Here is a 15,217-nt window from a genome sequence, read left to right as displayed (position 1 = left end):
GCATTCATTTATGTTTTTTCCCCTACAATAAATCTTGGTTTACCTTCAGTTATGTCACAAATTAATACTGAGAGTGGGATGTTGGGTCTGTGTTTATTATGTGTCACTTTTGTCTGTTGTGTGATGCTTCTAACATTTCTCCAGAAGTGCCTGGAAATTAACTGAGCAAGTACAGACCTAGACACTATCCCCATCTCCATAGAGGATGTGCTAAAATAAAGTCATTTAGCAGGGTGAAAAGGGCTGTATGTCTTCCTGCAGAGCAAGGAGTTCCCACCTAATTGTATCAGCTTAAATTTGACCTTTTTTACATAATCTCATCCAACAAAATGAAGTCTAGTTTTTGCATGTTGGTGCAAAGGTAGCCTCTCTCATGCTTGTATTCTGTACTCAGCAAGAAAAGTCCTCTGCCCATCCGTCTCCTTTCATCCGAGTTTTTGTCATCTTGACCAGCAAATCGGGTGTTTTTCCACAAAAGTAGGAGCACTGCATCACAAAAATATTTGTTGCACTGGCTTGCTATTTAGAGGTTTTTGAAATGATCCTTATAAACTTCAAATACAACTTCACTCCCAGCATATTTCTTTGGCTAGTGTTGGCTAAGTTGTATGTGTCAATCTTTCATCATCATCATCGTTTATTTATATAACGCCACTAATTCCGCAGCACTGTACAGAGAACGCACTTACATCAGTCCCTGTCCCAATAGAGCTTACAGTCTAAGTTCCCTAACAAACACACACACAGACAGACTAGGGCCAATTTTGACTGCAGCCAATTAACCTATTTTTTTGGATTGTGGGAGGACACCGGAGACCCACGCAAACATAGGGAGAACATACAAACTCCACAGGCCATGGTCGGAAATCGAACTCATGACCCCAGTACTGTGACACAGAAGTGCTAACCACTGTGCTTCGATCTTTGGCTACTACAGTGGTCTAAACTACATGGTATAAATTATTTTAAAAAAAATGATGCCTTGGTAATTTAATAATAACAGCATTCAAAGTTGGGTTTATGAAATATTGTTTATTATCTTTTTTGTTTTAAAAGAAAACTGTGGCCACATTGTTTTGCAACAACATATATTGCTTGTTCAACAATACATCATGGGTTAAATAAGACTATCCAGAGGCTTTTGCAGGCGTGCTCTGTGACTCAAGATAACAGTAGGAGAGCAGTCAGATTTTTGCGGGCACAATGGCATCCATCGACTCTTCCCATCTAACTGCAGACATGCTAATTAATATATTTCTCTATTACTAGGTTGTTTGAAATAGCAATTAAAAGAGTAATTGAAATGTTTACTTGTTGTAGGAGTGTCAACCAAGACGTGGAATATAGCAATTACCCAAGATGGATTAGAAGAAGACGATGAGACCTTTGAAGTGATTCTAAATTCTCCTGTGAACGCTGTTCTTGGCACTAAGACAAGAGCTGTAGTGAAAATTGTGGACCCCAGAGGAGGTATTCTTTTTCATCTCCATCTTAAAATCTGGAACAGCCTTAGCAAAAAATCTACTCGCTTTCGGTAACAAAATGTCGCCAATAATGATAACGTTCATAACAAAAAAGTAGTTTCAAATAATTGACTTAATATATATTTGTGACTATTAACCTGAGGAAAGAAGAACATGTATAGCATTGTACTGTATTCATTTCATTTTCTTTATCATTTTAATTGCATTTTAATTTATCAAAAAAGAGTGGAATATTAGTTTCTCTCAATTTCCATGATATATTTTTACACATTTCAGTCTAAACATAGTATTGTGTGACCTGCCCTTATCCCTGAGTAAATTGTAAAGAAAAAACAAAACAAAATGTCAAGTACACAAGGTATTGCCCCGAAGAATACTGCGAACCAGGAATGTCCTTTATCATAGAAACATAAAATTTGATGTCTGTAAAAAGTGACCAGTCCCCCATTAAATGTATATTTTATGTTTGTTTTCATTTTTATCGAGCTATTTATCCAATGCATTTTTTGATTAATAGAAAAGTAACTTCTTCCAATATTCACTAAATTGAAAGCAGGGTACCATACTATGCGGTGAATAGTGAATGAAACAATGATGCAAGAAAAAGATGTTCTCTTGAAAACATAATAAAGTCTAACTCTTAATTTATAACACAACATATGTGCACATCCTCTTACTAACAAGCAGATTTGACCCTCCCATTGCACGGAAGGAGACAAGTGAATTTTCACTGAGATCTAGTGATGAAGCAAACTAGCTAAAACTATTTACAAATATTAGGTCACAATCCATAATAGCTGTGCTTATGTTATTCTATTAAATTGATGTAATATTGATATCACTACAATCAAAACCCTTCAATGCATATATGTACAGGCAGGTAACCTTAGAATGTATTTAAGGTACAGAACAAGCTATAACTCTTCATGTTTTTAATTCTTTCAATAGGGATATTTGCAAATAGCGCTACAAATATGAGTTTTGATAATAAGAAAACAGAACAAATGTGACCATAACTCTGAAGGTGCAATATATTCTACTATTCATTCAAGAATAATAAACAAATTATTTTCTATTTTTTTTATTAACCTTAGGAAACTGCCATTTAGTCTCTGCAAAGTCTCCTGGACACGACCCAAGAAATTGCACCACCCAGCCAGCATCCGTGCGCTGCAGCAAAGGTCTGCAGGAATCTCTGTTTAATAACTTGAGGGGGACTGGAGGATATAAACCAGAAGAATTCAGCCCTGTACAGAATGGAAAGAAAAGGCTCAAGCTCATTGGAAATGGGAAATCAGTAAGAACTATACATAAGTAACGAAACATACATTTATTAACAGTAAAAATAATCAACAGTAGTAGCTTATATTTTCTCCCTGAGCATAGTTGGTAATATTTGAATACAATTTCCAGGAATACAGTGCTGGGCAGTTTTCCTTACAGACAAAATGAGAACAGATACTGAAATCTAAAACTGGCATATAAAATAATAACTTTGTGGAACTGCCCATACATACATACATACATACATACATACATACATACATACATACATACATACATACATAAGAGAAATAGATATTACACCTAGCATAGAGATAAAAGAAATGTCATACAGCATTTGTTCGTACACAAAAAAAACAGATACTGGGATTTGCAGAAAGCATTCAAAAGTAGGGGTGTCATACTTTGCAGTTGTCCATACATACATTATAGAAATGGATACTGAGACCTGCAGCCAATGTAGAGAGTAAGCAGAATGGTATTGTGCAGTTGGCCACACATTAATCATATAGACAACTCGACTAACAAGGTAAGTATAGAATACTGCTTTTTCATCTGATGTGTAAAAATTGTACTCATTCCTTCTATTTTCTATTCACAGTTAATTGTAAATAGATGATCTGATTACACTATATGAATAATTAAAATATTAGTGGGCAGCGCGGTGGCTCAGTGATGAGCACTTCTGCCTCACAGCACTGGGGTCATGAGTTGGATTTCTGACCAAGGCCTTATCTGTGTGGGGTTTGTATGTCCTTCCGATGTTTGCATTGGTTTCCTCTCACACTCCAAAAACAGAGCTGCTGACAAAATTAACCCTAGTCAGTGTGTGTGTGTTAGGAAATTTAGAGCGTAAGCTCCAATGGGGCAGGGACTGTTATGAATGACAAAAATATTCTCTGTACAGTCATGGCCAAAAGTTTTGAGAATGACACAAATATTATTTTTCACAAAGTCTGCTGCCTCAGTTTTTATGATGGCAATTTGCATATACTCCAGAATGTCATGAAGAGTGATCAGATAAATTGCAATTAATTTCAACGTCCCTCTTTGCCATGACAAAGAACTTTATCCCAAAAACAACATTTCCACTGCATTTTAGCCCTGCTACAAAAGGACCAGCTGACATCAGGTCTGTGATTCTCCCTTTAACACAGGTAAGAATGTTTGACGAGGACAAGGTTGGAGATCACTCTGTCATGCTGATTGAGTTAGAATAACAGACTAGAAGCTTTAAAACGAGGTTCGTGCTTGAAATCTTTGCTCTTCCTCTGTTAACGATGGTTACCTGCAAGAAAACAAGTGCAGTCATCATTGCTTTGCACAAAAAGGGCTTCACAGGCAAGGATATTGCTACTAGTAAGATTGCACCTAAATCAACCATTTATCAAATCAACAAGAAATTTAAGTAGAGAGGTTCAGTAGTTGTGAAGAAGGCTTCAGGGCACCCAAGAAATTCCAGCCAGCGCCAGGACCGTCTCCTAAATTTGATTCAGCTGTGGGATTGGGGCACCGCCAAGGCAGAGCTTGCTCAAGAATGGCAGCAGGCAGGTGTGAGTGCAACTGCACGCACAGTGAGGCGAAGACTTTTGGAGGATGGCCTGGTGTCAAGAAGGCCAGCAAAGAAGTCACTTCTCTCCAGGAAAAACATAAGAGACAGACTGATATTTTGCAAAAGGTACAGGGATTAAACTGCTAAGGACTGGGGTAAAGTCATTTTCTCTTTCAGATTGTTTGGGGCATCTGGAAAATCGCTTGCCCGGAGAAGGAAAGTTGAGCGCTACCATCAGTCCTGTGTCATGCCAACAGTAAAGCATCCTGAGACCATTTATGTGTGGGGTTGCTTCTCAGCCAAGGGAGTGGGCTCACTCACAGTTTTGATTAAGAACACAACCATGAATAAAGAATGGTATAAAAGCATCCTCCAAGAGCAACTTCTCCCAACATCCAAGATCCAACATCCAAGCACTCCTTGCCATAAGGTAAAAGTGATAACTAAGTGACTCGGGGATCAAAACATCAACATTTTGGGTCCATGGACAGGAAACTCCCCAGACCTTAATCCCATTGAGAACTTGTGGCCAATCCTCAAGAGGCGGATGGACAAACAAAAACCCACAAATTCTGACAAACTCCAAGCATTGATTAGACAAGAATGGGCAGCCATCAGGCAATATGTGGCCCAGAAGCTGATTGACAGCATGCCAGAGCGAATTGCAGAGGTCTTCATAAAGAAGGGTCAGCACTGCAAATATTGACTCTTTGCATAAACGTAATGTGATTGTCAATAAAAGCCTTTGACACTTATGAAATGTTTGTAATTTTATTTCAGTATACCATAGCAACATCTGCCAAAAAGGTCTAAAAACACCGAATACACAAACCAACGTATCGTGCTCAATTACCTAAGGTACACTGATAGTTGAATGAAAGTTAGAGTGTAAATGGTGAATATAAAGATATGGTGTGATACAATAGTGCAAAATCTGAATCCCTTCTTATATGACTAGGGATAGACCTATATCGTTATATAGTAAACAAATGACTAAAATGCATTGATCAGTGATTAATTGTTGTCTTTACAGCTTTAAGGATAATAGTGTGTGTCATTAGACAATATTGGCAACCATACAGAATTACTTCAGTATATAGAATTTAATAACTAAAACAAAATTAATATTTTGACTTTACATCCATATCCAGGCTGGATTCGCTGTGAGTTGAGTGGCATCAATCAACTGTGCCTTATTTCTAACAATTGTATCTGATACTATCCGTGTGATTGGGACACCAAGGAATTTATATGGACATTTTTTCCTCATCATTGAGGATTGCCTGTGATAGCCCTTTTTATCGTGGACAATTTAGTACATATGACATTTTAATTATACTGCTCTGTTGTTTTTTAGTTGTTTTTAGGTGTTCTGTATTGATTTTGTTTTAGTTATTTAATTCTATATACTGAAGTAATTCTGTATGGTTGCCAATATTGTCTAATGACACACACTATTATCCTTAAAGCTGTAAAGACAACAATTAATCACTGATCAATGCATTATAGTCATTTGTTTACTATATAACAATATAGGTCTATCCCTGGTCATATAGGAAGGGATTCAGATTTTGCACTATTGTATCACACCATATCTTTATATTCACCATTTACACTCTAACTTTCATTCAACTATCAGTGTACCTTAGGTAATTGAGAACGATACGTTGGTTTGTGTATTTGGTCTTTTCACAGGAAGGGATTCCTGAGTATTGCTGCTCTTGCCGGGTTGGGGTTGAGCGCAGTTCCTTTTTTCTATTCTAAAAACACTGAAGCAGCAAACTTTGAGAATGCCAATACATGTGTCATTCTCAAAACTTTTGGCCATGACTGTACAGTACTGTGAAATTGGTCGTGCTATATAAATATATGTTGATAATTATAATGTAGGAGACATTATTATCCGTGTAGGATGCATGTGGGCTGTACTGTGTAGAAATAGTAGAGCAGATGGACAGTTTTGAAGACTTCCAGTAGGGGAAGCCTGTACATAACTCATTATCCAGAAGGAGAAGATAATGGCAGTTGCAGGTCTCACATCAAAGATTTTTGTGTCACCCTACCTTCCCTACTTCTTCAATTGGGTCTCGACTATATCCACTGGTCTGCAAAGGTTCTTGCCTCTGGATATAAACTGGTCTCTGAAGTAGAAGGGAAGGAGTGAGAGGGACAAGGGAGGAGAAAGAGGGGAGAAGAGAATGGGAAGTGTCACAAATCGGGATCTTAGTCCTGTTTACATCACTTGGCGGTACCATACCACTGTACATCTACCTTTTGGTCAAAGGCAGCATTCTATCCTGGAACAAGCGTGACTTCTGTCTGCAGTACTGGAGGTTGCCATCTTGGGTAAGATATTTGATAAACATCCTGCTGAGACTGAACACCTGATCTCATCCACATATTAGCTTACTCTGCAGACCATAAGTGTCACCTCCTACAGTTAGCAAATTGCTATTGCAACACTTTCCTAGTTCCTGGTTTCAGACTACCACAGTTGCTGTTTGTTTGCTGCTTCATCCTGCTTGCTGTATACAGATCTCAACCATCAACCCTTTGTGTGAATTCAGCTTCATCCTGTTTGCTGCTTCATTCTGCCTGCTGTATACAGATTTCAACTATTTACCCTCTGAGTGAATTCAGCATCATCCTGTTGCTAATACATGGACTTCAACCATTTACTCTCTGAGTGAGTTTATCTCCATACTGTTTGCTGTTGTATGGATTCCAAACCATTAACCCTTTGTGTGAATTCAGCTTTGCTCTGTTTGCTAAAATAAAGACTTTGGCTATTTATTCCTCATGTGGATTCACCTTCATTCTATCTGCTCATGTACAGTTTCCAGCTGTTACCTTCTATGTGGATCCTCCTCTCATCAATCTATTCCTGTCTCTCCTACTGGCTATCTAGGGTATAGGTTGTTGTTCTGAGTCATCCACTTTCTGGAACCATCTCTGTGTTTCGGGGTACCAACTTCCAGTTCCAGGCCTACCCCAGGTTCTGAGTTGCCCAGGTTCAGCTCCAAGCTTATTCTGTTCAGGAGGTTGCCAACCCTGTATAGTCTTTGCCTGAGTTCTGTGTCTTCCCAATCCCAATTGTGGTACTATATTCCTCTGAGTTTCTCAGTTCTTGGCAGTATTGAGTCTCTGTTAGTGGGGTCAGATACCTCCCTTTTCCCATGTCCAGGTTCCAGTCCATCAGGTCCAGATTCCAGTTGTTTATTCCAGCATGGAGTCCAGTCCAGCATTCCTCCTCCTAACGTCCGGTAAACAGGAATAGAGGTACCCCTGTGAGTAAGACACTCTCCCGGCCTCCCAGTTTCCACTACATCCCTGCCACAGCTAGCCCTAAGGGTCCCGAGATGGATACCAGAAACCCTATTGCCTTGAAAGGGAGGAGATAGTGGAAAGAGGTAGGGGAGAAACAAATCTCTGATCGAGCATCTAGAAAACAACAGCCACGAGAGGCACTGTGATGGCTTGGAGGAAATAAAAAGTGATAAAAATTACAGGTGTCAGATAGGTGATACCCCCTCTACACCCCAATTTTAAGATCAGCTTTAAGGTGTTAAATTAAATGCATCATTGTTAATGCTAGTGAAACACATGTAAATGAGTCTGACAATTTACTCCATATATCGCATTAGTAAAAACACAAGTACAAGTGCTAGAATGATGGTTCAGGGGTCCAGGGGTGATGGTATGGGTACAAGTGTTAAGGATAAGGTGGTTGGTACCTTTGGGTAGTGTGGACCTACAGACTCTTCTTTCTCTGATTCTCGTGGTCTGTGTTGACTTTGACCAGACTCAATAGTACCAACACCACGGCATAGTGGCAAGAGTTTCCCAACAGTACACAGACAAATGGACAACTATCTTGGACTCTAAGACTTGTCCCGGCTACAGTATTGCCAATAAACATAGCCCTTGGTTTGATTGAGATTCAAATATACTATTCACGGTACTAAACCACATGTGATTGTAAACAGAGCACAGCAGGTACAATAGGTATATACACACACACACACATACACACTCGTGCACAGGCAAAACTACCTCATTATATTTGAAAACATTTGGAAACCCCCCTTTAAAACTCCTGCGTTTGCCCCTGTCCTTCATTTTAACCAACTTCTGCATCTCTATATATAGGGAAGCTTGAAGTCGGAGGGGCTATGTCAACATGTATCCCAATTTTTTTTTAACAATAAAAGATTTTTATTGAATTATTTTCAATTTGTAGGAGAAACATGGTACAAATACGGAAACATGGAAAAAACGGGGGAAGGACAGCAAAGGGGGTGATGAGTTATTTGCAGCTCTTCAAGTACATCAGAAAACACAAATAAACAAGCATTGTTTGGGACAAAATACAATAAAAGTTTCACAGAGAAGAGGATGAAAGTGGGAGGACTAAGTGCTCAGAGTAATAAGTGTTCCAATTGAGTCATTTGATAAAAGGAGATGAAGGTGCCATGATATAACTCTTTTGAATTTTGGTTGTGACTGCCGAAACAGGCAGGGGGAAGGAGATTTCCAAAACTGGGCAATTGCAGCTCTTGTAGTGAGAAGGATGTGACCCACTACATACCGCTTGTGGTGCTGGAGCTGCAGGGGGGTAAAGGTGTAAGAGGGCCACTTCTAGAGAACAGGTCAAAGTTACATTCACTAGTACATTAATTAGGTACAAAATTGCAGACCATAGAGATGGTATCCTTGGACAGCTACAAAAGGTATGCAATAAGCTCCCAACCTCACCACCATTAATCCAACAGAATTTAGAAACATTAGGAAAACATCTGTGGTTCTTTTCTTCTCGGGAGTCAAGTAAATTATATGAATAAGTTTAATCAGCATTTCGGAGTGGTTGATACGTTTACAAAAATACGTTTCCAATCCTCGCCTGACAAATACAATTGGCAGTCAGTTTCCCACTTGACTTGTACAGGCAGCTAGCAAGCTTCTATAGAGGAGGTAAATAGCATGCACCATAAGGGTATGCTACTAGCACCATTAAGTGGAGACATGTATGCAAATTTTTAATAATTAACAATAGCACATTTACTTAAAATGTTTGTCTTTATTAGGTATGTCTGCCAAACATTGTGGTCAGAATTCACACGTACAATTGAAAATACAGAAGAATGTAGGAATGAAAATGTGATTATTTAACAGTATTTAATAATGGGAAAAGCAATGCAGAAAATACCATAAAGCTCAAATGACTCCATTTAAATATACAAATTTTTATCAGCATAGAATGTGTCTTTATATAACTTATATTACTTTTGAGATATTGCAGTTTGTGATTGGTCCTCCTGCTCATACATCCTCCCACCAACCCCCCCCCCCCCCGCCCCACTACCATGTAAAGTTGATTACCATAATTAATAATTAAATAATTATGTGTTATAGAACCAGAAGAGCCCCAGGAATAATCTGTTACATTTAGCAACCCCTGGGGGTCTGGCTATAAGATAGGGCACCTTAAAATATTTTCCTGGGTGGTAATACATTTTTAAGATACATGCAACTCAAAACACAAACATAAATGCACAAGTCTGCGGCCGTATTTCTACTTGTACGTTCATACTGCTTCTTTATATTCACTTCTAAATGAAGCCTTATATGCACACATGATACAATGGTATTAGAATGGCACATTAAATGCCATCAATTGGCCCATGTATTGCAATATTATTATTTTTTTACAAACCCTCTGAATTATTAAAAACACAGAGATTTATATTGTCAACTTAAAAAATCTCAAAGATAACTACTGAACTGTGATTAATTTTGTTTCTTATTTCTAAACAAAAATGAAATATACAGAGGTAATTTGTAAGTATAATGCCCTTTTAATATATCAACAGAACTTATAAATTGTGCAGTGGAAAACTATTCCTGTGTTCATAGCAATGTAAAAGTTGGACACAACATGCAGTTTCCACTGCGATTGGAACTGGGTTACAAAGTATTTTAATAGGAACCCAAGGGAAATGTTTGACTTACACACTAATTATATGAGATAATGCTTAAATTGCGCAATATGATTTGGAATGCCCAGCACCCAAATAGTAAAATTATTTCCAATTATCCATAGACATATTGGAGTTTGCCTTAGGCTCTTAATGACAAGGCCCACGTTTACTGTTAAACAGAATGCCCAAATGTTGTAAATCTGCTGGCATCTTACAGATCATTAATTCTAGTTCAGCACAACCTGAACTTGTAATTCTAACTGCCTATATTATACCTCCTGTGTACTTATTGGACAGCTTAGTAAAATATGAGCAATGGAGTAACCTCTCTAATTGTCCTTATATTATTAAATAATGCATTGACTGTTTATCAAATATATAATATTTATATACAAGGCAAAAGTACAGAAAAGAACATCTACATATATTTGTATAATACATGTACTAGACACACAGGTAATGCACCAAATAACATTACATGCCTGGAGCAAATTAGAATATTAATAACTTTGTCAAAGAATGAAACACTTCAGTCAGTTGCTATAATCTTAAAGAAAGAAGGAAATGTATGGTGCACTATCAGTAAATCATAATCAGAAATATAAATTAATAAAGTTCATTAATAAAGCCCATTGGTGACTCCTTTGTACACACAATGTGGTATCCTCTTGATTTCATAACACAATCTTATAACAAGATGCGAGCTGTTCAGTCTGTGGCTTTCCCCTTTACCTTATCTCTACTGCTCTACAAAGCTCTAAAATTTCAGCAAAGAGCCGAGACACTTACATGGTGTAAGAAAATTTTATTTTATTAAGAGTATAATACAGCCAAATAAATGTACCCTGGGCTTGTATTTTGTCTCCATCAGGAGATCATTATTGTCTTCTCTGGACAGTTCAGTTCATGGAGATAAGTGCTGATTTTATCTTTATCTGGTACGTGTTCATTTGGCCATAATTTTATTCTTAATAAAGTGTTATTGCACCTTGTAAGCACCCCTTTTCTTTTGTTGCTTCAATCTGCCTGGCAAGTAAATCAATCTAATGTAGGCCAATGTTACTATTGCCTTTAAAATGTAAGTACCATACCCTACATGTTTATTGTCGATATAAGCGGTGTGATACATATGTTCGACACTTACATGATCGACATTTATATGGTTGACACCATAATATAAACAGGCTTGGAAAGTCAACAATCATAATATTGACAGTATTATTAGGTTAACAGTTGAAATGTAGACAGTATTATTAGGTCAACAATAATATCCTTAGCCTTGCCTAATCCTAACTCTAACCTTAACCATATAATACTGTCTACTTTCGAATTGATGACCTAATAATACTGTTGACAATTGAATTGTCTTTCTGAAGGTCAACCAAATGAATTCCTAGCCGTCAACAGCATACCCATGTATAAATGTTCAGTCAAACATAAATTATGTACACAAAGAACTGTATTTCTTTATATTTTTGCCTGTATTAATTTGAATTAATGAGTATATGAAGAATTTATATACGTATTTCATTACAAAGGTGGGATTAAATCTTATCCATAGCATCCAATGGAACATTGCCCTAGTGGCCAGTTACCAAGGAATTTGGTAGAATGTTTCAAGTGATAAGATTTGAACAAGGTTGATCTCAAACATGATAGCATCATAGAATAATATTTGTCTGTTGTAATTGCTCTTAGCAAACATTGGTAGCTGTATGAACCTGCCTTTGGGGTTTATATACACCGCTTTCACTTTCCATCTATACTGAGAAGATCATAATGTGAATGGCTTTTATTCATTGAACCTTACATTAAATATGCTGTTATTATACACTGACACCTTTAAAAATGCTTGACAGATGGACATGAAATGCAGTTTGTTCCATTTCTGGCTGGTAAAGTATTTGGAAATGTGTTGGTGTATACTGACACGTTTAATATAAGGTTCAATGAACAGCTATGCCAGCTGCAGTGATCGGAGCTCAGGCAGAACATACAGCAACCATCCATATGTACAAACCCTTAATGAAATGTTGCTTTAGTTATTTCACCTAGTTAATGCACTCAACCCATTCCAGAAAATTAGGTGTAGTTTCTCACATTTGAAGTAACACTCATTTTCAAAGCTTCTTGCCTTATTTTGTTTTTTGTGACTGCAATTGAATCATATTATGTTGGCAATGCAAGACAGTACTTTTATAATTCAAACCTACACAAATAGAACACAAGCTGTTTTACTGTTGTAATGACAAAATAATATTTTATTGTTAAATAATAACTGAAACACAGGTGAGTCAAATCCTTGTCTATGACCCCTGAGTCCTTCATTATCCTTTTAATAGAATCCCGCATTAAGTGTTGTATATTATATATTGTCCTCTGTGTGAAATGGTTGAACTGACTTTGTTTCTTCCTCCTAATTACAGGTAAAACCTTCCTCTGTGTACAATAATGGCACTCATACTGTCTTTCGAGTAAGTAACCATCACATTAGGCACAACTATGTTCACTGACTGATAAAGAATATACAAAGTGTAAAAGTATAAGATAGATGTCTTTATATTACAGGAGAACTACAGGGGATCATTTTTTAGTTTTGTTTCATAAATGGACGTAAAACAATAGGCGAATGATGTCACAAAAAAGATGATTTGCAATAGCACTTTTGCATGTAGCCCCTGTGCCGCTGGGTACCTCAGTGCACTTGGCATAGACAGGGGTGGTAAATGTCACGGTTAGGGTAACCCCACCTCTTAGATATTTTCTTGATGCATTGCCTCCATCCGAGTCGTGTTCTCTCTTGGGCATGTAGATCTTGGCAAGATCCACCAGGGATTGACTCTTGAAACCCCTGTCCAACTCTCTACAAATGGCCTATGACAAATCACTCACACCAGTAAAAGTAGACCAGCCACTTGTCATATTTATTAAAAGGCTGTATCAATTAATGGTCTCTAACCGATTACATAATGGGTACGGTATAACAACTTTAATTTCTGATAAGGATAGGAAGGTGTGACCATAAGATGTAAAGACATGTAATGACAATCAGTGGTTGAAGTGGGGGGTATGGGGGAGGGGGGTATGCCATGTCAAATCCCATTCACTTACATTTTCCATACCACCATTTCTTAACTTCCACTTCAAACTCTGATGACAATGATATAACGCATGTGTAAATGAATATTATCTGATCAATGGTATAATGCAATGGCATAAAAGAAGACAATATTTGTGGCAATAACTAACAGCAAGTCATGGACAAAAAATGCTAATACCTTTAAAAACTTTCAGATAGAATTAACAGTATATTCTATACATCTGGAATGTGGTTGTACATCAATTCCATGTTATAGGTTACACTCTTTGCTAAGATTACCGGCTATCATGGTTTTTTAAAAAGGTGCCACTCTTACACATACCTACAACAGCACACTGTGAGTTACATAGGGCAGAATACTGGTAACATAGATGGAGAAACTAAAACTTGCTAAGTGTACATACTGGACCATAAATAGCTCCCTGAATGTAAAGAAGATGAGATAAATATATATTTGGCGTCCTTTACAATACTGATGAGGAATAACTAGGAAAAATAATGACCAGTCTCTTGTTGTTAAAAATGATGAAGAAGACATCACTTTCTCTGAAGATCTTATTGAGGATGGGAGTTGTAGTCTCAGTATTCACTAGTATGAAGAAGGTGATAACGGTGTGGGTAGTATACCCAGATCATTTAAAATGCGGTGGTGATCTGACACCAAGCTCTTCATGTTTGGTGGGCTGTGGCACGATTTCCTTATTCCTTGCTCCTCGGGCATGTTGGAATGAACAGTCTTCAACACCAGATGCAGTGTTGGAGCCTCTTACTGCCTGGTACCAATGACCATGTCATTCAACTTGAAGTACCCAGCCTCCCTATACAGGTGAGCGCTGGGTCCGGGTGGTTACATGTTTTATTTCATCTCTGTTACATGTCTACATATCATGCTTGTTTTAAATTATAGACAATAAAAGCTAAACATTTACATTGTTATATTTTTTCTTTGCTTCTAGTATATACTTACAACACAACACAGCATAGCACTGCTCCCTTTAAGAGACATAATGATGACAGCTGGGAAGTAACTAGAAATAGCAAAAATTTGTAATGGTCACCGTGTACCACCCACATATGCATATGTGGGTGGTACATATGCAGGGGGGCTTCAAAGCAGCTGTACCCTCTGCACCTATGGTAGTTACTCCCTTGAATGACCATTCCAAATTGGCAAAAACTGAAGTTGTATAAATGGTATAGAACAGTGTTGGGCAAACTCAGTCCTCAAGGGCTACCAACAGTTCATGTTTTTAGGATTTCTGTCTGTAGAAACAGGTGGGATAATTACTGACCCAGCCAAATAGATTAACTCAGCTGTGCATGATTAAAGAAATCCTAAAAACATGAACTGGTGGTAGCCCTGGAGGACTGAGTTTGCCCACCACTGGTATAGAACTTAGCATAAAATGCCCATTTCAAAGAAATATTAATAGAGAGTCCTCTTATAAGATGTTTTCATTTTGGGGTTTAGATAGCCGAAGCCCCGGGGGCTGTTCTGTGCAGCTGTTTTTCCCAGGGGCTCTTCTGTTTTCCCAAAAGCCCTGGACGAAAACCAGGGTGAGTGAGTGGAAAGACTAATTAAATTGTAGTTATTAAATTATCAATTGTGTATCACAGAACTGGCAGAGCTCTTGGATAAACAAATGTATGTAGCAGCCTCCAGAGCTTTCACTCGGTGGTGGGTTCACCTTAGGAACTCTAGGTGGTAGTGCAGCTTTAAAAATACAGTTTATATTTGACTCCATGTATTAGGAGAACAACTAAAAGCTGTATAAGAAGAGTAATATTTTTTAAAAAATGTTGTGCTCCTCTCTTCTTG

The 15,217-nt window shown here is 37.7% G+C and overlaps 1 protein-coding gene across 1 annotated transcript in view; it reads left to right on the top strand.

Moving 5' to 3' along the window:
* The window catches only part of FREM1 (FRAS1 related extracellular matrix 1), a 189,892-nt gene that overhangs the window by 158,936 nt on the left and 15,739 nt on the right, over positions 1–15,217 (top strand). Inside the window, exons 30-32 of the mRNA XM_075209793.1 lie at positions 1,321–1,470; positions 2,579–2,781; positions 12,725–12,772. Of these exons, the coding sequence (XP_075065894.1) occupies positions 1,321–1,470; positions 2,579–2,781; positions 12,725–12,772 (401 nt within the window). The remainder of the gene's footprint in view (positions 1–1,320; positions 1,471–2,578; positions 2,782–12,724; positions 12,773–15,217) is intronic.

This window comes from Mixophyes fleayi, chromosome 1 (genome assembly GCF_038048845.1).
Source record: "Mixophyes fleayi isolate aMixFle1 chromosome 1, aMixFle1.hap1, whole genome shotgun sequence".
Classification (NCBI taxonomy): Eukaryota; Metazoa; Chordata; class Amphibia; order Anura; family Limnodynastidae; genus Mixophyes; species Mixophyes fleayi.
Note: the sequence above shows the minus strand (reverse complement) of the source record. Positions and strands in the feature narration are given on the sequence as shown.